At 41.5% G+C, this 26,847-nt stretch overlaps 1 protein-coding gene and 1 long non-coding RNA gene across 3 annotated transcripts in view; one reads left to right on the forward strand and one right to left on the reverse strand.

Annotated features, from left to right (window-relative positions):
• The window catches only part of AVEN (apoptosis and caspase activation inhibitor), a 131,763-nt gene that overhangs the window by 95,301 nt on the left and 9,615 nt on the right, over positions 1-26,847 (forward strand). For both annotated transcript variants that reach the window (XR_013544286.1, XM_020795759.3), the window contains exon 3: positions 23,135-23,205. Coding sequence is in view for 1 of the 2 variants with exons in the window: in XM_020795759.3 (XP_020651418.2) it covers positions 23,135-23,205 (71 nt within the window). In the remaining variant the exon portion in view is untranslated. The remainder of the gene's footprint in view (positions 1-23,134; positions 23,206-26,847) is intronic.
• LOC144588647 (uncharacterized) lies at positions 3,172-14,648 on the reverse strand. Its single transcript, XR_013544290.1, has 4 exons — positions 14,516-14,648; positions 6,862-6,954; positions 3,410-3,499; positions 3,172-3,308 (listed from the first exon to the last, which is right to left on the reverse strand). It is a non-coding gene; the product is annotated as an uncharacterized LOC144588647 (long non-coding RNA).

Genomic DNA, 26,847 nt, shown 5'->3' on the forward strand with positions numbered 1-26,847 from the left:
ATGGGCTCTGTAAATACATGCATATTCTTCTTCAAACTAATGCTGGATGCCCATTTGCTGGGCTTTTTAGGTTGTGAACATGTCTGCTTCATGGGCATGATTAACAGATTCAACCTCACTTTTTTCCTAATTTTGAGTGAATGTGTGAGAGGGGTGTTTCATCACTCTTGTTTTCTTTACAGAACAACACTTAATAATAATACTGATTCTGGTCTTTTTCAACCACTTAATACAGGAATCCAATAAAAAGCTTTTTGCCTGGGATTATGAATTATAGAAATGAGTTGGTATGTCCTATTACTGGAAGAAAATACTGTATATAAATAAAAGAGTAACAGGGAGCTGGTATCTTACAAGTTCTGCACATGCTGGGTATCACATTAAATAGCTCTAAGTGTAAGATAATGGTTATGTGTATGATGGAGGAAGGATTCAGGAACATGGAGGACAGAGTAGATTTATAGAGGAGAGCACCAAGAGAATGGAATTAGCTAGATAGAAGAGCAGATAACTCTCATTGTTGAATATTTGAGTTGCATAGAGATGGTGATAAGATAAAGAAGTAACATCATATGTAAATATTTTTATTTATGTTCAGAGCATTTGGACTTGATATCTTCACATATATGCGTGTGATTTCTCTACCATTGATTTCTGTACAATTGATGGCTGGCAAATATATGAATATGTGAAACAAAAAAGCAACACAGTGTGCTCTACCATCCTTGTTTAATCAAACAGGAAATACGTAAAATGTAAAACTCTCCTTAATATGTTGAGTTGACCTTGCCTCATTTCAGTCTGAAGTGTTTTCTCGTTATTGTAAGCAGGATGCACTCTAGAGAACTGGGTAAAGACTGCAGATGAATTAAATTAAATAGAATTTGGTAAGAACATGAGTGAGGGGGGAATCAACACTGTAGTACGTTGGAAATAATTAAATCTTCATTCAGAAGCAGCTCTCTTCTTATTTGGAGAGTCTCAAAAGGCTGCTTCCAGTGGTTCTCACCTATGATTGATTGAGATTGCTGTGTTTGCCAATTCACATTCAACATAGTAAAGAACAGCCTGAAGGCAATGAGGGCTGTGATAACAGGAGGGAATTTTCCCCCTTGTAATCTTGTCTAAGTTCATTATTGACACCTGAGGGGAGATCTTCAACATTTTGTTCAATGTAGATTTAGAAACTGGCAGTTGATATTTTAATTGCAGTATGAATTTCAATTCTTTTCTCTCTGCCCCCTTCTTTTTGGCTTATTTGCTAGTGAAGGAAGAGCTTTTCTTATACTTGATAATAGCTATGCTTTCTAAATAATTATCTCACTGTTGTGTTAGTACTCCTGTATAATGATTTAGACAGGATATCAGTTGGGATTCGGAATGTGTAGTTAACTCACAGAAATACTTGCAATGAAAGAGGTGGCAGGGAAGACACAAAGCTTAGGAAATATTTGGAAGAAGTGTGGTTAAATTCACTGAAAGAGATCTGAGATTGCTGATGGAGAGATGAAATGCTTGTTAGGAATCTACTATCATATCAGAAAGTAGTGAAGGAATGAAAAGGATATAGGACTCACATTTGTTGATTTAAAATTAGATATTAAATAGTCCAGTGTTTTTAAAAATAGACATTGGTACACCAGAAGTACTCTTGTACATCAGTAGAATCATTAGAGCATAGAATTGTTAAGCTGGAAGGAGCCCCAAGGATCATCAGTTTCAACAGGAGATCCACAGCTAAAACATTCCTGACAGATGGCCTCTGCTTTGAACCTCTGCTTCAAAACCTCCAATGAAGAAGAGTCCATCATACACGGAGGCAGTCCATTCCGCTGCTGAACAGCTCTTTCTTTCAATAACACCCCACTAGTGTTTAGGCAAAATCTCCTTTCTCATAATTTGAATCCATTACTTTGGTTTCCACCCTTGAGATACAGAAAATAAACTTGCTCCATCTTCTGTGTGACAGCCCTTTACATACGGTATTTGAATATGGTTTTCATATTGCCCCTCAGTCTTTTCAAAGCAAAATATACACAACTTCTTCAGCTATTCGTTTCCCAATCTTTTACCATTCTGGTTGCTCTCCTGTGCCCAAGTTACAGCTTATCAGCCTCTTTCTTAAATGGTGGTGCCCAGAACTGGACACAGCATTCCAGTTGGGGTTTGGCCAAGGCAGAATAGAGTGGTACTATTATGTCCCTTTCCCTTCTTGGATCTACAATTTAACATGGTTAAATGGCTGCACGATTGCAGTCCTTTGATCCTGAAGCAGCCATGGAAGGGCTTCAGGATCAAAGGGCTGCAATCATGCAGCTCTTTCACGGCTGCATTACCCACTCCAGAAGCCCCATGGGGCTTAGGAAGTGGATAAAGCAGCCATGGAAGGGCTTCAGGATCAAAGGGCTGCAATTGTGCAGCCCTTTCACAGCTGCTTTACTCGAAGGGAGCCTTCTTTTCCTTTTTGCTAAGCCCCGTGGCTTCGCAAAACGCAGGGCAAAGTGGCTGCTTTCCGTGTATAAATGACCCTCATTTTTTTGTCTAATTATTTAAGGAAAAGGTTTTGTTTTATACACGGAAAAATACGGTAAGTTAAATATTAAAAGATAAATTAAACAATATATGATTTAAAAATTAAATTAAACTATTAAAACATTAAAACATAGAAAAGATTAAAGTTATTCGCTGAAATTATTTATTCAGGGATTCAGTTGTACTGTAATTGTTAAAAGCCTGCCTGAAGATATAGGTCTTTAGCTTTTTTCAGAAGGATAACAGGGAAGGGGCCATCCTTATGTGACTTCTAATCATGTTGCTGTCCTGCTTTGAGGTCACAGGACATTTATTCTAGGATATGCATCCCAATGTGTTTTTTGGTCATTTTTCCCCCAATTCAATAAGTGTCCAGAACTTCTTGTTGAGACTGTTTATTTTATTTATTTATTTGACAGAAATTAACTGACACATTGACACAAAAGCTGTGGGAAAATTTCAAAAAACATTTTGAAAGGACATGAACAGTGACAGTAGTTCAAAAAAGTTGTGATAAGATTGTTCACACATGCAGCAACACAACAATTTTTTTAAAAAGATCTACAGCAACAAAAATAGAGTTCTCTGGCTGAGCAGGAAATGATCCACAGTTAGCATGCTTGCTGGGTAAATGATTTGCTAATGGCTGTGTGTCATGTGACCGCAAATATAAATTGTGAAACCACAGTGGCAGCACTGGAAAACATTTTGTTGGTGTGACCATGGCTTAAGGTGCATCCACCTTCTTCAAGACAGCTACTTGGCAGCAGCAGTACCTGAAGATGACACAGGCAGAGGAGGAAACAGTGATGACACTCAAGAGAACATTTGTTAGTACTGTGCAAAAGGTGCAAAACCCCTGCTGAACTTCCCTTACCATGAAAGCCCTATGATAGCGCAGTCCTAATGAAATGAGAGATAGTACTGTAAGATGAGACTCCCAGGTCAGAAAGCATTCAATTAGCTCCTGGGAAGAGCCAAAGACAAACTTTGTTACTAATGATACAACTAGATTAAAACCAAAAGGACATCTAGTAGCTAATGTGCACAGAAATGAAAAGAAAGTCCAATTCTGCACAAAACTTACCTTTGGAAAATGGAATGTGAGAAGTATGAATTAAGGGAAACTGGAAACCATAAAAAATGGAATGAAGAAACATTGCAGTGTTTGGTGTCAGTGAACTAAAGTGAATTGGAACGGGATATTTTCAGTCAGACAAATACAAAGTGCTTTGTTCTGGAAATGACAAATCCAGAATAAGTGGAGTGGCTCTAATATTGAGGCAAGAGGTAGCACAAGGAATTAGAGGCTATAATACAAGGTCAGATTGAATAATATCCATCAGATTTCATGGAAAACCTATCAACATAACTATCATTCAGGTCTGTTCTCCAACTACTGACACTGAACAAGATGAAACTGAAAGCTTTTAGCGGGCCTTCAAGAGGAAACTGATCACATGTTAAAGCAAGACATGCTCATAATTGTAGTGACTGGAATACAAAAGTAAGGAACAAAGCAGAACCAAATGCTGTTGGAAATTTTGGTCTAAGGGTCAGAAATGAAGCAGGAGAACCACTCAAAGAGTTCTGTAAACTCAACTATCTATGTATCATAAGCAGCCCAGCAGACAGCTATACACATAGACATCATCAGATGGTCAATATAGAAATCAGTAGACTACATAATTGGAAGCAGGACATGAAAAAGATGTATTCTCTCTGCCAATAAAAAACTGGGAACAGATTCTGGTACTGAGCATTGGAATTGTTGATATCCAGCATTAAATTAAAGCTAAAAAAGGACACTCATAGAATTATAGTGCTAAAATATAATTTAAACAAAATTCCTGATGAATTTGAAGTCCACATAAGGAACATATTTAAGGAGTCGCATGTTGCAGTGGTTAAACTGTATTGCAGCCAAAACTGTGCTCATGACCCAGGATTCAATCCTAAGTTCACTCAACCTTCCATCCTTCCAAGGTTGCTAAAATGAATATCTAGGAGGCAATGTGTAGCTTGCATAATTAACTTGTAAACTGCCCAGAGAGTGCTTTAAGCCACCCTATGGGTGGTATATAAACAGCAATGCTTTGCTTTTTGCTTTTACTAAACTCAAGTTGACTGTAAACCAGAACTGTTGATTAGAATCATCATCATCTTAGAATTGCACATCTGAAAGGAACCCAATTGATGATTGAGTCCAGCCCCTGTCCAGGAGGCACAGTCAGGAATCATTCTCAACTTCTGGCCAAGATCACCCACACTCTTGTGTTCCTGATCACTGTGTATGGGTATGAAAGCTGGACAGTCAATAAAGCTGATATGAAAAAAATGTTTGAAATGTGGTGCTGGGGGAGAGGTTTGTGGATACCCTGGACTTCTAGAAAGATAAACAGTACATCCTAGAGCAAATCAAGTTTGAACTATCTCTGGAGGCAAAAATTATGACTCTGAGGCTGTCCTACTTTGGGCACATCATGAGGCAAGATTATCTGGAAAACACTATAATGCTGGGAAAGTTTGAAGGCAGCAAAAAAAGAGGAAGACCAGACATGAGATGGATTGATTCACACAGGCTTGAGTTTACAGGAGCTGAACAGGGCTGTTGAGGACAGGACATTTTGGAGACCTGTCATTCATAGGGTCATCATGAGTTGGAGGTGATTTGATAGTATGTAACAGTTAGTTCCCTTGATCTGGATATTATACTTCCCATCATGCAGCCTTGTATTGCTTTTTCCTTTTTAGCTACCACATTTCGCTGTTGACTCACATCTAGCTTGTGATCTACTAAGAGCTTCAGAGCCTTTTCACATGTACTGTTTCCAAGCCAACTGTTGCCCTTCTTATTTCTGTGCATCTCGTTTTCTCTGCCTAAATGTTCATTTTTGTGTGTGCTGAAACTCATTTAGCCTGTTTTGACTCACTTCACCAGTGTATTTAAGTTGTTTTGAATTCAGATTCTGTCTTCTGAAGTATCAGCTATTCATCCTAGTTTGTTATCATCCAGGAATTTGATGTGCATCCCTCCACTCCCTCATTCAAGGTGTTTCTAAAGATGTTGAAATGCAAATATATCCTGTGAAAATGTTGACTACATTTCTTTGAATTGCAGGAGCCCTTACCATATTGCAAACTGATTTCCTAAATTTTCTTCATTAGAAGTGGGGTACTATATAGCAGCCCAGGACGCAGACTGTGAGGAACCACCGCTCAGTGGTAGTACATGGCTTCACATATAGAATGTCACTTGTCATTCCCAGATAAAAATGATCAGGTAGCAGACTGTATAAAAGACTACTGTAAGAGACCCTGTATAGGTGGCGGCCATCACTGTCTACAGATATAATGCGCATTGAGTCTGCAAAATCAATGTGTATATACCAGATGACTATGATTGATGCCACCTCTCTCTATACGAATATTCCACATTATGAGGCCCGTCTAGTTTTATTACAGACTTTGGACTCCCGACCATGCAAGGAGCCTTTCACCAATTTTCTTCTGGACCTTATAGACATAATTATGAAAAAGAATTCAGATTTGACCAATCTTTTTACCTTTAGATTTCGGTAGTTGCCTTTGGAAGCTCTTTTGCCCCCTCAGTGGCTAAGCTATATATGGACAGCTGGGAACACAATTACAGTGGTGCCTCGCTTAGCGACGTTAATCCGTGCAGCAAAAATTGCTGCTAAGTGATTTCGTCGCTAAGCGATTTTAAAAAGCCCATAGAAATGCATTGAAACGCCTTCAATGCATTCCTGTGGGCTCAAAAACTCACCTTAAGCGAAAATCCTCCATTGCGGTGGCCATTTTCGGTGCCTCTAAAGTGAAGCAAAACAGCGGGCGGCCATTTTGGAACTGCTGATCAGCTGTGCGAAAATGGGGGCTTTGCGATGATCGCTTCCCTGCAATCATCGCAAAGCGAATTTTCCCCATAGGGGCCATCACAAAGCGATCGCTTTTGCGATCGCAAAAACAGCGTAGCAAAGCGATTTCTTCACTATGCGGAGCGATTGATATGCGAGGCACCGCTGTATCTGTTAAACACCACAGATAACCCCTTTTGTAATAATATTGACATGTATTATGATTACATTGACAACATCTTTATTATATATACAGAGAGATCCTCGATTGAGCACTTCTGTCAGTGGACACTTCTGGCCAGTCATTATGGACAGATATGCAGAATATCCCTTTTCTGGATACTGTAGTATACAGAAACCCTCATAATAGATTAGGGGTTCAACTATACAAGAAAGCAATAATACCTTCTGTAAAAAGATTGTGGAAATATATTGTTAACTTCAGTCAACCTACCTGTGATAATCGGAGAGAGATTTTGAAAGTACGGAACTTGAAGATCATTCCTGTTTTGTCTCTATTGGCCTTGCATGTATTTTTCAGTAACTACTAGATGGTGCAAAAGAAAATAATGGATATGTAACAAAATAAACAATATTAATCCTTGATAGGAATCCTTGACCTCAGAAGGATAGAAAAATGCATAATCGGAAAAAAAACACAGTTTCATAAAAACTGACTAGAATACATTTTGAATATTGCAATAATAGATTGCAAGGAAAAGAAGCTTATTTAGTACTTGTAAAGAATTTTTATATGAATTGAGGTGTTTTCTATATACAGTACAGTAAATAAATAAATATATGCACCTAAAACAAGAAAGTAAAAGTTGTACCCTTTGAATAACTAGCATTGTTCATGAGTGGGCTTCTGGGGTCTGTGAACCTGGTAACCAAGCCCCTCTCCAAAACCCACAAAAGTGCAGGGATGGACAAATTATGGTTCCCTCAAAAAATTGAATTCGAGCACATTTCAATGATAGTCAGCATCACAGTCTACCATCATTAGAACCACCCATCTTCTTTCTTTCTTTCTTTCTTTCTTTCTTTCTTTCTTTCTTTCTTTCTTTCTTTCTTTCTTTCTTTCTTTCTTTCTTTCTTTCTTTCTTTCTTTCTTTCTTTGCACCATTGAGGAATATCCATCAAGACAGTTTGTTTTTCTCCATACATGTCTGTGTGATTTGCCACAGGCAGGTATGGAGAAGCCACAGGTTCTGTACTGCTGCCACTGCTACCACTAGCCTGTGCTTCACATGACCTTATTAAAATAAGTACAATCTGAATATTAAATAATTAAATGAATAAATAAATCACTGAATGAATTTTATCTGAAGGATAAACTTGATTTACATAAAATGAATGGCATTTAATTAAAGAATGATTCATAAAATAACACAATCATTTATTCATTCATTTATTTATCAGTTCAAAATTAATTTTGCCTATCTGTATTTTGTAAAGAAAATAACAAGTAGTCCCATTCATTAGCAATTTTTGCCATGCCCACTTGGTCCACATATGCTGCAGAATTGTCCTCCTGTACAGTCAACTGATCTGAAAAAAAGAGTCCTTGGTCCTGCTGAAGTTGCCTATTCCTGTTGTAGTGCATTAATAATGAATTAAATGAGGTATTTAATAACAGCTGCTAATAGAGCTACAAAATAAAACATACTGGGGTGGATATTCCTTGCATGTAATTGCTGAAATGAGGATAGAGCATAGACTACAACTAGCACTGGATCTAATACTTTTATATAGAGCAGGGGTCCCCAAACTACAGTCCGTAGGCCACATCCAGCCTGCCTTTCCATTTTATCTGGCCCATTTCCTTCAGCCTGTGTGTGCCTGGGGGGTGCGTGCTGGTGTCTGTGCAGGGGGGCTGCACATACAGTGGTGCCCCGCGTTATGACAACCCCGCATGATGACGAAATTGCTTGACAATGACTTTTTTGTGATCGCTATTGCGATCGCAAAACTATGGTTCCTATGGGTTTGTTCACTTTACGTTGATTAGGTCTTTGCCTCGCAAACTGTTTGTTCACAAAACGATGTTTATTCCGGCTCCACAAAATGGCTTCCCTTCGCCAAATGGCTTCCCTCCCTTCGCAAAATGGCTGTTTTCCGGACAGAAGCTTCGGAAAACAGCTATTTTAAACAGCTGATCGGTGGTTCTCTATGGGCGATCTTCACTGGACGATGAGGTATTTCCCCATTGAAACTCATTAACCGGTTTTCAGTGCATTCCAATGGTTTTTTTTCGCATGATGACGATTTCACTGTACAGCGATTTTGACAGAACGGATTACAGTGGACCCTCTACTTACGGAATTAATCCGTATTGGAATGGTGGCTGCAGGTCGAAAAGTCTGTAGGTCGAATCTCCATTGACCTACAATGCATTGAAAACCGATTAATCCGTAACCAGCCGTTTTTATTTTATTTTTGTTCCATTTTGGTTTTTTTTTTTTTTTTGGTCTGTAAGTTGATTCTGCGGCTGCAAGTCGAACCTAAATTTTGCAGCCAGAGAAGTCTGTAACTCGAAAAGACTGTAAGTCGAGCTGTCTGCAAGTCGAGGGTCCACTGTGTCGTCATGCGGGGCACCACTGTACATTCCTTCAGCCGTCAAAAATGTTGAAAATCTACGATGTGGCATTATTCTTATGGCATTGTGTTCTCTCTCTCAATATAATCCCACTGACCATCATGAACCTTATCATGCATCTTCCTCCTCTACCCTTCTGACTTTTTCCTTCCTCTTTCCATAGCTGCACTGCTTTCTCCTTCTGCATGTTGGTTGCAGAGCTGATGCAGGGCTGCACCTTTCTGGGGTGAGGAGCAACAAATCTGTTGATTTGAGTTAACATGTCATGTTGCTTCCTCCACACACCAAAATTGCTAATTGTGGCTTTACTATTGTTTTGGAAGTAATCTTTCTGAATATTTGGCTTTCATGGGTTCACTATGCTATTTCATTACAGACTGAGAAAAGGTCACTTGAATGCTGTTAAAGATTGCAGAACCTGAACCACCTCTTGTGTAGGTGAAAGGAAATGTCTTCCTTTGTGCTCAGGCAGACAATGACTTGCAATTTAACTTGTTCTGCTTGTTATTCTGACATGTTTGCCTGGAAGATAGAAATAAAGGCTGATTATGCCAATAAGCTTAGATGCTTTCATTTTGATACGATAATATTTGTAAAGAAAGCAAATGTGTCTAATTTTACAAAGGATTATTCCCTTCTCTATACCTGACACTTTAAGAAAAATTGAAACTGAATTATATTATTGAAATAGCAATCATATGTTTTCTCTTCCCGCCCCCCAATTTGTGGTAAACAAACAACGTGAACTCTGAACTAACATATTTTTCCATGTATAAGACCCCCAATGTATAAGACAACCCCGCTGGAGGAGGCAATTGGCCAACCACAGCTGCAGTCAATGGGCAGCTGTGATGGGCGGCTGAGCGCAGATGCTCCTTCACCTCTGCATCCTGCTGCTGTGAATGCCCAATTGCCTCTTCCAGTGCCATTCGTGAGCTCCCTTCGGTCAGGGGACAAGGCAAAGGCATGAGTTTGAGATGAGCCCCACGAGGGGCACTGGAGGAGGCAATCAGGCAGCTGCAGTCAATGGGCAGCCGCAAGGGCCGTCTGAGCACAGCTGCTCCTTCGCCCCCACCTCTGCCTCCAGCTGCTGCTTCAGCTTACTTCCATGTATAAGATGACAATAAATTTTTGCAGTTACTATTTTGGGACAAGGTGCCATCTTATACACGGAAAAATACAGTATATATCATAAAACAAATTACATTTCAATTACTTTCTTAAATTGCTGGAAGCATGGATACCATATGTAGTTTCCGTGTGTCCTATTGCTGTAGGATATGGGGACCTTTTAATTGAGATTCATTTTTTCTCTATGACTTCCACTGTGCATTAGAAGTTTGGTTTTATTTCTGGTGTTTTGGTGTTATATCTAAGGTCACCAGTTAGGAGATGTTATCTTCAGATGTCACTTCAGAAACTGAAATGATAATACAAATATAATCCCATCTGATCTCAAAGTAATATCTCACACAACCATGATTTCTGCTGCATCTCAGTGGAGTTGAAGGTATGTGCATTCAGCATATCTCTGTGGAGCATAATGTATTGTAGACGTTTTCACATAATTTCCATTTCCACTTTTCTCTTATTAGTGTATGTTCTGCAAACCCATGTGTCTCCTCACTGGAGATACTTTTTGAGGGCCACTGGGTATGATTACACGCTTCTGTAATAACTGTTGTAAACCTGAATCTTACGCAATTCAAAATACAGAAAGTTGTCCAGCCTTTCAGACTTAGGCATACAGATAAATAAAACTGTGCCCCAGACTGTTAGCATTCCTAGCTAAAAATTGGCAGCTGTTTTTATAACCAGATTCTCCGCTACCAGGATATCTCAGATGCAGCCTCGTGATGTCCCCAGAGCTGTCATTTCATGTCCCCTCACAGGTGTATGACAATTTCCACTTTTGTTCCAGACAATCTGAATTGGGAATTCTTCAGCAAAACCTGACAGGACTTTTTAAAAAGTACTTCCTTGTGTTTCTATCTCTCTCTATTCCCTCCCCCCCCCACACACACACACACCTCTTTCTCTTTCCCTTTTTCTTGGCCAGAATTTGGAAAACCATTAAAGAACACCAGTGCAGAAATATTTGACAAGTCTATAGTCCTGTAGCAAATGCCTCTGAATTTACTAAGCATAAAAACACTAGGTTTTTTTGGACAAGCTGAGGGGTTCCAGTCCCATGCCTGTTTTATCTACCATTGCTTCCTCAAACAGATCTCCTATGTCTCTATAGCATTTTAACATTGCTGAATAGGATTCCCTCACTGTTACATTTTGTAAGGATGGCAGCATTGCAGCTGCTCAGAATTCTTTTTCAATGGAAGTTTCCTTATGAGGATAATTGTAAGAGACACATGTTCAGAGGAGTGTAACAGAAATCACAGTTCCCTCATTTTCGGAGTATGACAAAAACCATATGTTCTCCTGTATAGTATTTCCTTCTACAGTGAAGCCTGTTATCATCCCAAAGCAGATTACCTTTCTAGTAATAGATCATTTCTGTATTATGTTTCATCAGTACCTAAGGTTAAAGCTACCCGGTTGTGATCATTTTGGGAAAAGAATTTTTGAGTGGAGTTACTGACTTTGAAACTTTTTGTAGCATTCTGTGTCAAATACCATAGGTTTAACAACTCCAGAGTAGAAGTAAACAGTTAGCTCTGCTAATTCTGGTCATAATAATATATTATGTACTTCTAAGCACACACTCGCTTTCCTAGTTAAAGCAGCATTTTAACAGGCAATTTGCACATGCACACTCGCGCTCATTCGCATGCGAGAGAGTGCACTCATTTGCACATGCGTACGAGCACAAGGGGTGCCTTGCCTTTCCCAGCCGGTAGGGAGGGTGAAAAAGGTTTGGGATCCCTGCTCTAGCAAGTGTTTCTGGAAAGCCAGTAAGTAGGACATAAAGCAGTGGTTCTTAACCTTTGTTACTCGGATGTTTTTGAACTGCAACTCCCAGAAACCCCAGCCAGCACAGTTGGTGGCGAAGGCTTCTGGGAGTTGCAGTCCAAAACTCCTGAGTAACCCAAGGTTGAGAACCAGTGACATAAAGCACTGATGGCCTGTGGTCTGCAGCTGCTTGGATTGTGGGCCACTGTTGTATAAAGGCTAAAGCAACATTTCCTGGTCCACAAATGTTCAGTGGTATAATTTCTCTGCCTATTTTACTTAGCTGTTACAATTAGATATGTGCAGGTCAGTTCTGCATTAATTTAAATAACTGTCTTTTGAAGCTATCTAAGCCAGTGGTCTGTGCTATATTTTGTGGCAGTGAATTCCATATATGTTGATTATGCACTCCAATCTGTTCTTCCATGTCATTTTTTTAAATTCCATTAAAGATTTTGTTTTCATGCTGTCAGAGATCAGACTTCTCAAGAATACCAAAGTTGTTGGGAATACAAGGTAAAGCTCTGCGGGCTCAGGACGGAAGATGTATTAAGTGGGAGGTGGTTTTGCTAGGTTTCTCAGCCTGGAAGATATCTTTGGTTTTATTTAAAGCTTTGGCAGGATTAGGCTGCGGAGACAGATCTCCCCCCCCCCCCACATGCCACCTCCATGCATGCACTCACGCTCCCCACATGCATTCATGGGTGCCCCCGCCCATCCATGCACTGGTGCCCCACCCACCTACCCCATGCACTCACGCATGGGTGCCCAACCACCCGTGCATGGACCCTGCCCCCCCCAAGCCCATGGTTCAGAAAAGGCTGGGGACCACTGGGATAGAAAATATTTTGAGGACATGTACCTGAAGCGTGAAAAACTGGTGTGTGTGTTTTTAAAGCATTTTGTTATCTAATTATTTATTTTATAAGATTAAAAAATAAAGGCTAAAGGCAAAAATGTTCTCTCCCTTTTAGAGCAGAGTCAAAGCTTGAACTGTATGAAGACATGGGGATCTAGGGGTTCATCCTCAGTTTCTGAAAGAATTGACTGAAAAATACAAGATCCATTTATTGTGTGTGTCGTTCAGACATAAAATTGCCCCGTCTCTATCTTGCAAAGATAAAGTTTCAAACTAATATTTGTTTGGTTGTTGTGGGTTTTTTGGGCTCTTTGGCCATGGTTCGGAAGGTTGTTCTTCCTAATGTTTCACCAGTTAAATGTTTGTCCAGTTAAATGTCAAGAGGTTGAAGTACTGGTATTTTGCCATTTAGTTTCACTAAGCATTTTATTAAACAAATTCTAATGATTTTTTAAAAAGTACCTTCTTATTCCATATGTTGTTTTCTGTGTTTGATAATGGTATAAAATTGAGATTTACAGTCTGATGTAGCATATATGTCAGGCATAGTGACATGCTTTGAAAATGCAGGGCAATAGAGCAGAAATGTGAAACATCAGCTGCACAACATCAAACTGCTTGAGTATTTTGGGCCTAGATCTGTATAAATTATTCAGAAAGGATTTATATATAGGTCTGTGAGCATTGCAGATGCCATCAGTAAAATAAGACTTTAGATGTAACTGAAATTCGTTGTGATAGACCAGGCGAATAGGTCACATCTTCACGTACTAAAATTCCCTTTTGAAGTCACATTAATGTCCTGAAAATTTCAGTGATGAGAAAAACTTGATGTAAACATAGGAACTATTTTCCTGAGAACTAAGACTGTGTACCACTATATAGTACATGCAAAGTCTAGCTCATTGTGACCTTTTTTATTAGCTCACATCCTCTATAGCAGAGGTCATCAACCCCCAGCCTGAGCGCCCGCACAAAGGGGTGGGGGCGCCCGTGCACTCTGGAGGATGTGCAAAGGGGTGGCGGGAGCACTCACGCTGGCCCACTCGCGCTCCTCCACCACCTGAGAGAGAGCGCATGGGGGGTGCCCCGCCTTCCTCAGACACTCAGCTGGTCCATGGTCCCAAAAGGGTTGGGGATCACAGCTCTATAGGGCAGTGGTTCCAAAACCTTTTTGACTAGTGGCTCCCTTGACTTATTTATTTATTTATTTATTTATTTATTTATTTATTTATTTATTTATTTATTTATTTATTTATTTATTTATTTAATATGCCGCCCACATTACCCAAAGGTTTAAATTGAATTCTAACTGCTATTGGATAAACCAGCTGTTTTCATTTTCTTTAAAATTAATCTTTTTTAAGCACAAGATGTCCCCCCCCCCTTATTTATGTGTGTTGTTAAAATCTGCATTATGGTCTGTATGTGTTTTGCACAGATAAAACGATGTATGTTTTTTTTTAAGCTGAAGAACTCAATTTAAGAATCCACAGAAGTAAAAAATAATTGCATTCTGGTTCAGGAAATTCAAATAAGGTCACTTCATAGTAAAATGCTAACCAAAGAAATTTCATCTAACCCTAGCTTTCATGTGCAAGTTACATGCCAATTTTTAACACTCATTCTAACAGATGCTAGGAAGAATGGCTAGCTCTGGAGTAACAATAACTGATAAAGAAGCATTTTATATACACAACTGTCTATCCATAGAAAATTAAACGTTTGTTCCTTTGTACATACCATTTGGAGGAAAGGGGGCAAGGAAGGATATGGCAATCTTTTAATTTTGGCAGTGTTGCTTCTGTTTCAACCCCTTCCTTCCTTCCTTCCTTCCTTCCTTCCTTCCTTCCTTCCTTCCTTCCTTCCTTCCTTCCTTCCTTCCTTCCTTCCTTCCTTCCTTCCTTCCTTCCTTATTCTTTAGTCAAAAAGAATTTCCTTTAGAAACACATTTTGAAAATAATAAAATCAGTGAAAATAAACTTCACGTAAATTTGTGATATTGTGATATATCAGTGGAATTGTGATATTCCAGCATAAATAATCCAGTTTGTGCTACTGCCTGATTCTAACACTGTTTCTTTCTCCAGTCTCTTCTGCACAGTGATATTTGCACCTAGTACAAAGTTTGTTTGTTTCTTGTTTCCTGTCCTTTCTACTCAAGAAAATAATGGCATGGTGATGTGTCATTGAATCTTTTCAGTTGCCTGCCTTATATGTATAGTAAAGCAGACAAGAGTATTAGCCTGCTGATGTTCTAAAGGAAATCAACCCTGAATGCTCACTTGAAGGACAGATCCTGAAGCTGAGGCTCCAGTACTTTGGCCATCTCATGAGAAGAAAAGAGTCCTTGGAAAAAACCTTGATGTTAGGAAGGTGTGATGGCAAGAGGAGAAGGGGACGACCGAGGATGAGATGGCTGGACAGTGTCTGCGACCTGACACAACTCCGGGAGGCAGTAGAAGACAGGAGGGCCTGGCGTGCTCTGGTCCATGGGGTCACGAAGAGTCGGACACGACTAAACGACTAAACACACAAAGCAGACAAGAGTATTAGCCTGCTGATGTGAGAACCTTCCATAATTCCACTGAGTGTATAAGTATGGGGAAGAGGTTGTAACCACTCCAGTGTTTCTAGCCTACTAGGATAATCTGCTAATTGGCTAGTAGGCATGGGATTTTTTGCATATTTTTGACTAGAGATCACATAATTCTCTGTTGTGGTGTTCTACGGAACACATCTACAACTACAAGCATCTTAATATGGCTTAGCTGGCCTAGCTGGGAACACTTACAGGCCTATCTCCACCCTATCTTCTTGTGCAGAAATTATGCTCACCCACTCCTAGCTAGGCGCTTCCTTTCTGAAGAGGAAGCGAGATATATGCCAGGTCTTCCTAGCTAGATTGTTTTTCTACATGAGGCATATTTAGATATATGTACATGTAATTGTCTCATAGTAGGTGGAACAATGGATCACCTGGCAGGATAAAGTTCCAAATAGAGTAGTCCTAGATCGAGCTGGAATTTTTACCATGTATACATTACTGAAACAGCGACCTCTACATTGGCTTGGGCATGTTGTAAGAATGGCTGATGGTTGGATTCCAAAGGATCTCCTGTATGGAGAATTAGTGCAGGGACATCGCCCCAGAGGGAGACCAAAGCTGCGGTACAAGGATCTCTGCAAGCGGGATCTGAAGGCCTTGGAAATGGATCTCAACAGATGGGAAACCCTGACATCTGAGCGTTCAGCCTGGAGGCAGGCGGTGCATCACAGCCTCTCCCAATTTGAAGAGACCCTTGTCCAGCATGCCGAGGCAAAGAGGCAGTCATGAAAGCAGCAAAATCAGGGAGCTAGACAGGGTACAGATTGTATTTGTCCTCAGTGTGGAATGGATTCTCTGTCTCAGATTGGCCTTTCAGCCACACTAGATGCTGTTTCAAGTCCTCCATACAGAGCACAATACCATAGTCTCTAGAGACTGAAGGATGCCTATTCTAAAATTGTCTCATGTGAAACACCCAAAATGGAGAATTACAGAATTTGTAGTATTAAAACTCTGAAAATCCCATCTCTATTGTCTATATATAATCTGCTTCCCTACCATATATACATACTGACATTCCTCTTCTGGCCTTCAGACCCATGTTAACCTGAATGCATGAGGAGAGAGAAGAGGCTACCCGGTCCTTCTGCCTCACCTTTCTTCCTGTGGAGAGCCTGAAGATGAAATACCTCCACGTATGAAGCTTTTCTGTGCAATTCGGACCATTGATTTTGCAGATCTTTTGGTCACACAGAAGCTTCCATATATAATTTAGGCTGTCCTTTTCAGGCTATTGCTCTTCACACAGTAAAAATGATGACGATGGTGTAGTGGAGTGGGACTAGCCTGCTTCCTGTTACTACATGTTTAAGTTAATGCTTTCTTGCATGCTTGAATAAGATTTAATTCTTCTGTATAAGCTATAAAGAACTAAAATTGCCCATTGTTCTACTGCATTGAAAGAAGGGGCTCCTATAAGGGAGGCTTGAGGGTTAAGCAGCATAAATGTTCTCTCTCCTGAATTTTGTTTGGGGAGCAGAAATGTTGCAAAAATGTAAAGCATTTCCTCTTGGGAAATCTGTGTCTGCATACTGAACTTTCTGAGTATTTAATCAGAAACAATAAGAAGAACAAAAGTTATATTAAAAAATGTCTTGCCATCTGGATGATCAGCTACATCTTATGAATATTGCATGCCAGGTGGTTTGGGGAGAATTTTTTGAAAAGATGTTTATTTTGTTCTGTACAGTATGGATGATAAACACATTCATCATACATCTAAGAACTATAAAACTGAGTAATTTATTTAAATATATTTAAATTTACAATTATGTAAATATTGTCTTTTAAGTGATACTACTAAGCTGCAAGGGAAAAGTAGATGCAGCCACCTGTTTGATATTTACTCAGCTAACTAGAGCATAACTGGGTCTGGGTTCTTTCATTTGATTTCATTTTGACTGAGAGGCTCTGTGAAATATATAAAGAGAACTGGGTTCACTCCTATCTGCTATTAGTTTTCTCTTTCCCTTTTGATTAAAAGATGAACAGGAAGCATAAAATTAGAAGTACTTTATGCACAACATAAATTGCATTTCAGGCACAAAGGTCTCTTTATTTCAAGTCTCTTCAGTTAAGGGAACATCTGTTTCAGATATAGCTAAAACTTACCATTGTTCTTTATGTGTGTATATATTTGAAAATTTAAGTAGTGTGGAGCGTAATATATATAAATATAATTTAAAAATCCTTGATTTAGCAAAAAGGTTGCCTACAGAAAATAGTACAAGCAAACATGGGCAGAATCTGACCCCATTTTAGCTATTTTCAGTATTGTATGTAGAAGGATTCATGGCTAATGTTTTTCATTTTAGGGAAGTCCCAAATATTATTTTTTGCAGATGGTCTGGAAGAACTAAAATTATGTAAATAATCTCTATAACATGGGTTTACAGCAGACCACTAGATGTGCATCATCTGAGTGGCAAATACATTTGTGATTTTCAAGACTGTATCGCTCCACTTGTTTATGGCCCCAGGTTCGTGGTACAGAGGACAATGTTAGAAGCAACCCCTTGCTCGCTGTAGAAGATCCAGGCTTGGAGGTATAGATTTCCCAGTGATTCTATGATTCTGTCCACAGTTTCTGGCTCTGAGATGGAAGGAAGTGGAAGTCGTGTATTGGCTCTCTTCCGCCACCAGGCTTCCACCTCCTCTTTCACCTTAGTACAGTGGTCCCCAATCCAGGTGTTATTGACTTACAGCTCCCAGATAGCCTGGCCAGCGCAGCTAGTGGTGAAGGCTTCTGGGAATTTTAATCTAAGAACTCCTAAGAACCCAAGGTTTGGAACCACTGTCTTAGAGCTAGAGGGTGAGATGAAAAGTGAGGGTTTGGCTGTGCGTTGGTTAAGTCCTCTGAGCACGTGATGAGTGTGGCACCAGTCCCTTTCCCACCCTTCTCAAGCTCCAATTCTCACTGTTCTCTGAACAGCAGAAATAACCTCTAGAATGCTAAAGCCATCTCGATCACTGACCTTTGGCACTGTAATCTCAGAAAGTTTGTTGTGCACCCATTTGGTGCTGTCTCTGGACTGATTAGGATCATGTTTTCTGTGCAATTACCACTTCCATTCCTGACAAGATGTATTTTAGTCGGTGTTCCTATCTTGAGCTTTCTTGAAGCATTTAGTGCTGCAGCTTTCTCTTGTTCCTCTAGCAACTGTTAAACACTCCAATTATCATCATTTTCCAGTTCCTAGCATCAGTACATGCCATGCTCTACCTTGCATTATTTGACCTCCAACAACAATAATCCAAGAATATTTTGCTCACCTTTGTATATGAAAATATTGCTACAGAAAACAAGCCTAGCATACTATGACAAATTGATAGAGAGAGTGAGTTAGTTGGTTAGACTAGGTTTTGACTAAGGGGCCTAGGATTCAGATTCCTACCCAGCCGTGAAACTCATTTAATTATTTAGAGCTGTTCACATACAACATAACCTACTTCACAGGTTTGTGAGGATACAGTGGAGGTAGCTTCATCCTGCTTTCCCTGAGTGTTAAGTATTAAAGTAAAATATGAGTGATTAATATCGGCTACTTCATATCTGGAATTAAATGCATCCATGGTGACCTACTATGTAGTTTCTCTTTGCCTTTCCTACAATGCTATTGAATTTCGATAGCAATACCTTTTAAGGGAGAGAATAAAGAGAAATATTCTATTTACAAACATTTAATTGAACACTTTTAAACCATGCTGTTTTGATTCTAGTTGCTTTGATTGGAATTATGAACTGGCAGATTGTAAATTTGAAAGCATTCACAGGCATTGTCCAATAATTTATTAGTATTCATGGTATAAAAGGAAATTATTTTCAAGCTAAAAGAAGTTTCTGGAAGATAATTGGTGAGACCAACATTCTCATTAAACTAATTTGCATTAAATGTGATTCTGTGAATTATAGTTATTGCTTCCATTGTCATTACTGCTCTGCCATCCTCCAACTGCATGCTTGGGAGAATTCCTGCTGCCTTCAGTGATACTGGTGGCTATGAAGGAGTTTGAGGACTGCAGTCTTTCTATATTTAAAAGGCACAAATTATCCTAGGGTCTGGCTTCATTTATTGTTTAATTCTGTTCTTTTTTCCATTTCATTGTGCCTAACTGTCTCAAGGAACAAACTATCAGTAGGTTGGAGGTTGAATATCACAATCCGGAACTGAAAGACTGCTTTGGAATGTTTGAGCTTTATCTGCTGGAAATAGGTTTCTTTGCGCTGTCTGTGGTTCTCACATACAGCTTCTATGATGGTGCAAACCCAGATGCAATCAGAGTTTTGATGGGATCCTGCCCACTCTTACCTTGCATGTGAGTCTGCACACACCTGCCCCTATATTCAATTATACTTGCTGTTGTAGTTGTTTATTTCCAAACAGAGTTGCTCCTAAAGTTTCAGGTACTAGTAATTCAACAACCATAGAATTGAAAAAGTTCAGATGGTGGTTTAAAAATAATTGTCACATCTCCTTTTCAAGCTTTCCTTAAAATATAAATTGCAAGGTAGAAAACAAAGGTGCGTAATATTTCGTCAAAACTTTAAACTGTTTCTTTCTTCATCCAAAAAGCCTTTGCTCGTCTTTCTGAAATACTGTATGTAGTTACTTGCTTAGAAGCACCGCTGCCATGTATGCAATGTTCTTATAAATTATCTCCCAAAACAGAAGTGCTTCCCCCAGCATATTAAAGAATTGTTTTGCACACAGTTCCTTTCATCTGTGTGAATCTGGTAGCCAGCATGTCTTTTGAAGGTTCAGCTGGATGCCCAGGTTTCAGCAGTGGCCAGGAGTGCATTTGCACAGTTAAAACTAGGGAGTTAGCCGCGCCGGTTCCTTGAGAAGTCTCATCTAGCCATGGTGACACTAGGCTAGTTATGTCCCAGCTGAATAGCTGGAATGGTTTCTGCTTTGAAAAGTCTTCAGAATCTTCAGTGGGTCCAAAATGCAGCAGCCAGATTTCTGACTTGGGCTGGTTACAGGGATCACATAAACACCATCCCCACCCACCCAGGTGCTGATCAGTGAACAATTCAAACTGCTGGTTCTAACCCATGAAGCCCTGAACAGCTTGGTTCCAAGTAACTCAAAGACTGTGTCACCCTTTATGAGCCTGTTTAAGGGTTAAGATCATCGGGAGAGGCCTTCCTCTTGTCCCCATCACCTTCACAGAGGTGTCTGGTGGGGACACAGGAAAGAGCCTTCTCTGTCATGGCACCCAGACTTTGGAACTTCCTCCCACAGAAGGCCAGGCTGGCCCCATTTTTGCTGTCCTTCCGTAAGCAGGTGGAACCTTTCTCTTCAGTCAGGCTTTCTGTGATTGGCTGTTCAGAAGGCTTTTTTTAATGTACTGTTTTGCTTTGTTGCTTTGAGACTGGTTTAGGTGTTGATTTTGTTTACTATTTTTAGTGTGGTATTTGTTTGATTCTTTTAAATATTTATGTACTTGCTGCTTTTAGTTTTTAAATATTGCTTTTTAATAATGTAAGCCACTTCGGATCCTTTTAAAGGAGATAGACACGGTAAAAATATTTTAAATACTGTAAATAATAAAGAGTACCTGTGAATATCATCCAGTTCTGAAAATAAAGCAATGAGAGGCATCCCTTGAAAACCTTGAATTGTAACAAACACTATAATAAGATGGTAAAAGTGTTTCCTGAAGTGTTCACTGCGGAACCTACCAAGGGACACAACGGGAAGGGGAAGGAAACACAAAGGAAGGTCTCTGCCACCACCACCCCCCCGCTGCAGCTCCTCCACAGTGCCTGGTGGGCCTGATCTTGGCCACCTCCTTGGGTTGCGTTGCTTTTGCCTGGCCAGGCCTGGCCTGGCTACCCTGGCTGGGGCTGGGGCTGGGGCTGTCCCAGCGGCTCGCTTGTGGGCAGGCTGGGCTGTCTCCCAGGCTGCCGCCTGACTCTCCTGGCTGCCCCCAGGGCTGCCTATCCCTGTCCCCACCCACCCCCACCCCTGCACCACTGTTGTCGCCTGGTCATCCCCACATCCCTCTACCTACCTCACGCAGCAGACGAAGGGGCAGAGCTGCCAGGGGTCGGGGGAAAGCGGCCCTTTCTGGCTCTGCGTCCTTGCAGCCTGCTGCAGCCTAGAAACGGCCCCAAGTCAGAGGGGGAGGACGACCCCACCTGCCTTCCTGAGACTGAGAAGGCACAGGTGAGCGGGGCAGGAAGCGAACTGGAGGAGGATAAGTCGCCCCTGCTTTTGAACAGCCCCGCGCCCAGGGTCAGGGAGGAGAGGGAAGGGCAGGGCCAGAGGGACATGCCAACCCTGAGCAGCAACCCCACGCCAGGTCACTCCTCCTCCTGGGAGCCCCTCCGACAAAGAGGCAGCCTGTTGGCCAAGGAGTGAAGTGGGAAAGGCACATGGGCTGCTTGCCACAGGAAACCTCCATACAGGTTCAGAGGTTTTTCCCATTTCTTTCTTTTTTATTTACCTCTGGGAAAGCCAGTGTGCAGGAGGAGCCACTGCCACCCCTGCCTCCCAGGAGAACGTTTGCGTGAGGAGAGTCTTTAAGCAGCCTGAGATTGTGCTATGCATTCTTCATAGGCACAGCTCTCTCTAGTGACCAGTTCTGTGAAATATATATTTTTTCTCTCAGTTTTTTTTCTCTTTTAATATTTCCAGACCATGGGTAAGTGAATCAGCGGATACAAATCCCGCAGATAAGGGGGTCCTACTGTTTTGTCAAAAAGGTTGAAAATTTGTCTCCATTTGTTCATTTGCCAGTGTAGGTCAGCGGGAAGACACGCTAAGCTTCATTGTCTCTGAAAAGGGCTTCTGTTCCAAACCTGGCCAAATCAGTCTACTTTCTGGAGAGAGAGAAAAAAGGATCTAAACCAAATAATATTTGCACTGTATACCACCTCTTGAGAAACTATCATCAGATGCAAGAGACTTTCTTTCTATGGATTATTTTATAGCAACCACATGAATTACACAGTTTCACATATATTTTGTAAAATCTGTCATGCTGTGGGAGACTGTGGGAAAATAAATCTCCTATGCCTGTGAGACACGGGGTGTCTTGCACAGGCATCCACTCAGATCCACTCATCCCTGTGGGAGTAAATCTCTGCAGCAAGAAAGGCGGCCTTGAGCCTGAATTGTACTACCCACTGAACGATTCTTATTCTTAGATATCCCTTCTATTCTCCTTCTCCATTGTTATGATCATTGTGTAGCTGCTGCTTTAAATTGGAGATAACAGGAATCTCATGTGTGTGGGTCAGTATGATTACCCCCCCCTTTCTGTTGGTTGCAGCTGCAAGGGAAATGTTTGCTTTGTTCTGGTGTAAATAAGAAATCAAGACTTGAGACCTCTTGAGAAATCCAAGGCTGCTTTTGTCCAAGGCCACAAAACACCCAGAATGCCCAGCTTCAGGATGTATGCCTGGCTAAAAGTGGTCAGACTTAAGATTCATGATCACGGAATTTTCTGTATATATATATGCCGCAGTGAACATATACTGTTAAAGAAGCAATTTTTTTTTCTACCTCATCTGAAAGTGGTCCAGCGAGTTTCTACTGGAATCACTTGTAAATTTATATTTGTGTGAATGGTATTTTTTGAGTAGTCGTTTATTTAAAGTTTTGGTTTAGCTGTGTTTTGTAATTAAACCTACCCTGAAATGTTGATAAAACAACTGACATTTGTTTAGATTTTCATTACTGCAATTTTCATTCATTCTGTTTTATTTAAAGAAGCTATTGAAATGTGTTTCATTTTATTTCTAGGAGATTCCTTCACACAGTTCAGATTCAGTGAAGAAAAAGAGTGGAGTGTAGAAAACCTTTGCCCAAAGCAGGTAATGAATAATAATTATTTCTTGAAATGATTACTATGTGAATTTTATTTCAATTTCTAATCAGCACCTTTCCCAGGACTATGAATCATTTCCATGTCACTAAGAAGATCATAGAATCATACAATAATGGAGTTAGGAGTCTATAAGGCCATGAACTCCAACCCGCTGCTCAGTGCACATAGTGTGATGACTAAGATTATGAGCACTGAGCTGAGAATCCCCCTTTTCAGCATTACCTCAGTTGTCTCTCATTGTTCCCCAGCCTCAGTTGCCCATTACAATATGGAGATTGTAATACTAGTTTTTCTTATAAGGATTACTGGGATGCTAAATGTTATTTTTAATGATTGACAACTTGCCCAGCTCTTTAGTAGATAGAACAAACTAAAAGTAACTCCCTCCTCACTTAATCTTGGCCTGCCCGCCTAAAGACATAAAGTGTTACTAGATGCATGAACTTGAACCTTGATTAATCTTTGTCAGCTATGAGACATTAGAAAATTGATCAATGATTGTATCTAATGTTACATCAATGGAAAAGGGGCAAGAAGTTGCACTCTTCTTCTAGTATTGGTTCAACTGTTAGTGCAGTAAAGTGCAACTAGTACAAGGAACACCAAACTTAATGAATTTATCATGAGATATGCAATGCCTTGTACAATTAAAGTCAAGTAATGTGATTTGACAGTTGTCTAAGACTGTTAACGAGATTTCTGCAAGCGATGGAAAGTTTGCCGTGGTCAAACCTTGGTGAATAGGAGGTGAGTTGTGATGTTTTGTTCCAGCCTGGCAGAGCTCTAAAAGAGGGCCTTTGAAGAGCTGTAGTAATCTAAGTAATCTGTAGTAATCTAAGCTCCAGATTGAGAATGTCCATTGTTAGATTTTTGATAACTCTTGGAGAATGACAGCTTCCTCAAAACTGTAAGATAATAAAAGAAGGTCATGGACTTCTGGGTGTAGGAGTCTATTTGCTAGAGAGTGAATTTGAAGGATTATTGGAGTCTCAAGAAAAACCATCCGTAATGGGGTGCTTCTGGGCCAAATGACCCCACTTATTTTGATGACAGCTTCAAAATGCAGTTTTAGATGTAGCCTGAGAAGTAGCAACAAGGAAATATGCTTGTTTCCCTTCCTGTGCCTAAGTCCACCTTTTCCCTGCTCATATTTGATTCTTATATTGTCCCTTACATCAGTTGAGGCAGATGATACTGAGTGGTAACCTGGATCACAATCAAAAACATAACACATTCCCCAAAGTAACACATCCTCAGTTTGTCACACAACTTCCTCAAAATCTTTATAAAAATATCTGAGCACTATGTTTTGTTTTCAAATGGAATTGTTAAGGCATGAGGTAATTCCATCTTCTTCTATGGATTTGGAAACAAGAAGACTACATTGTTAAAAAAACAGCTTTTTACACTGTCACGTGTATAATAATCCTGATTATATAAATGGTTTATGCCTTATATATTAAGTGAAGGAGTGTAAAGAGGTGAAGTATGATTGGGTGTAAGATATACAGTACACTCCATAAACCATATGTTCCGTGATTTAGAAAACAAGGAATTTTAACATCTGCTATTTTATTTCTATTATTTCATTAAAAAAGGAGTCATTGGGAGGAAAAAGCCATATATGTATACTGTACATAGGTGATGTACAAGAGTGGAATCATCATTAGCGAAATTATATCATTTCTCTTGGTCTCCTCAGTCTCCCAATGGAGAATCGGAGTAAGGGTTGAAATAGAAGGAAGTTAGAAATAGAGGAATGGGTTAAGGCAGGGGTCATCAACCCCCGGTCCGTGGCCCAGTGCCAGTCCCCGGGCTTACCGGAACTGGGCCGCGGAGACAAGTCTCCGCCCCCCACCTCCCCGGCGGGGTGTGTCGAACTGGCTGAGGGGTGTGTTTCCATCCTAATGGGTCCCCCAGTGCTCTTTCGCTGCAGGGAAGCTGTTGTGGGCAGCCCGCCCAGGAAGCGCCAATGCCCGGTCACTGTGCTCGGCGCCACCCCACCCAGGGCGAGCGGCCGATCCTGCTGCTTCCTGCCCGACTGCGGCCGCCTCTTCCCGGGTGGGAAAGGTGGGCTGGCCTGGGCTGCAAGGGGCGCTGCTCCTCCTCTGTGGAAGAGGATCCAGGAGGGCGGCTTCCCCTCCACTGCTGCCCCCGAGTGGGGCTCGCCTTCTGGAGCCTCCATCGGAGCCTCGCTCCTGCCCTTGCAGCAGCAGCTCCATTGCTCCTGGTTGCCCTGCCCGGGAGCCCTCACCTCTTCCTTCTCCGGCAGGGGAAACATCCCCTGCCACCGGAGCCCGGCTTGCCTCGCCAATTGAAAGTGCTCAGTAGGGAGGGAGGGGGGCGCGCTGGCCTTAGCTCGAAGACGCAGCCTGGGCAGCCCCCTTCCTCCCTGCTGAGCACTTTCAATCGGCGAGGCAAGTGGGGCTCCCATGGCAGGGGTTATTTCCCCTGCTGGAGAAGAAGGAGGCGAGGGCTCCTGGGCAGGGCCGCCATGAGCGACGGAGCCAGCGCTGCAAGGGCAGGAGCGAGGTCCGGTTGGAAAGAACAGGTCTGTCGGCGAGGGAAGTGGGGCCTCATTTCCACCCTTGCAACGCTGACTCCGTCGCTCATGGCGGCCCTGCCTGGCAGCCCTCGCCTCCTCTTTCTCTGGAAGCAGAAGCATCTCCCACTGCCAGAGCCCCGCTTGCCTCGCCGATGGACGGTGTGCAGCCGTCCAGGCTGCGTCTTGGAGCTAAGGCTGGCAGGTCCCCCTCCCTCCCTGCTGAGCACCTTCCATCGGCTGCCCACCCTCCGTTGCTCTCTGTCCCGGAAAGCTCCTTTTCTCCAGGGAGAGGCAGGAAGGAAAGGATATTACAGCCTCCGCCCCCCGCCCCCACCTCCACCAACACCCCCGAAAAGCCAGTCTAAATGTGCGTCCATCGGGAACTGCATGTTTGCAGTGCAGTCGTACCAGGGGAAGGCTACTATTTCCACCACCCCCGCGGACGGACCCAGCAGTTGGAGACAGAGCCCAGTGGGGAGGCCATTTGAATTTCCCGGGCTCTTACGTTCTGCCGCTGGGCCCATCAACGCTGCTCACTTTCCAGGCGGTGGTGGAAGTGTGGGAGACCTGCCGGAGGCCTCTCAGCAACAGCTATAGAAGTCCACGAGGTTGAGGAGGCTTTGGACTGGTAAAATGCTGCTTTTTCCTTTTTAAAAACTCTTCTGGGTGGGGTTTGGACTGGGGGTTATTTTTCTGTGCTTTTCTGTTTTGTTTTTGGATTTGTGGTGTTTTTTTTTCTCAGTCCCAGCATGGGACTTGCTCTGTTTATTTTTATTTTATTCATTTTGTGTATTTTTTTGAAATGCTAGAACGGATTAATCCTGTTCCCATGCATTTCAATGGGAAATGGTGCTTAATGCATAACATACTACAGTACTGCATAACAAGTACCCCCATGCACGGACGCCCCCATTCACAGACGCTGGTGGCGGTAGCCCACCGCCCCCCCACCCTACTGGTCCTTGGAAGAATGGTCTTCAAGAAAACCGGTCCCTAGTATTAAAAAGGTTGGGGACCACTGGGTTAAGGTATAGGCCTAGGAGATCTAAGAAAAGATTCATTGAAATGTGGAAATTATAAAAG

This window comes from Pogona vitticeps, chromosome 1 (genome assembly GCF_051106095.1).
Source record: "Pogona vitticeps strain Pit_001003342236 chromosome 1, PviZW2.1, whole genome shotgun sequence".
Taxonomy (NCBI): Eukaryota; Metazoa; Chordata; class Lepidosauria; order Squamata; family Agamidae; genus Pogona; species Pogona vitticeps.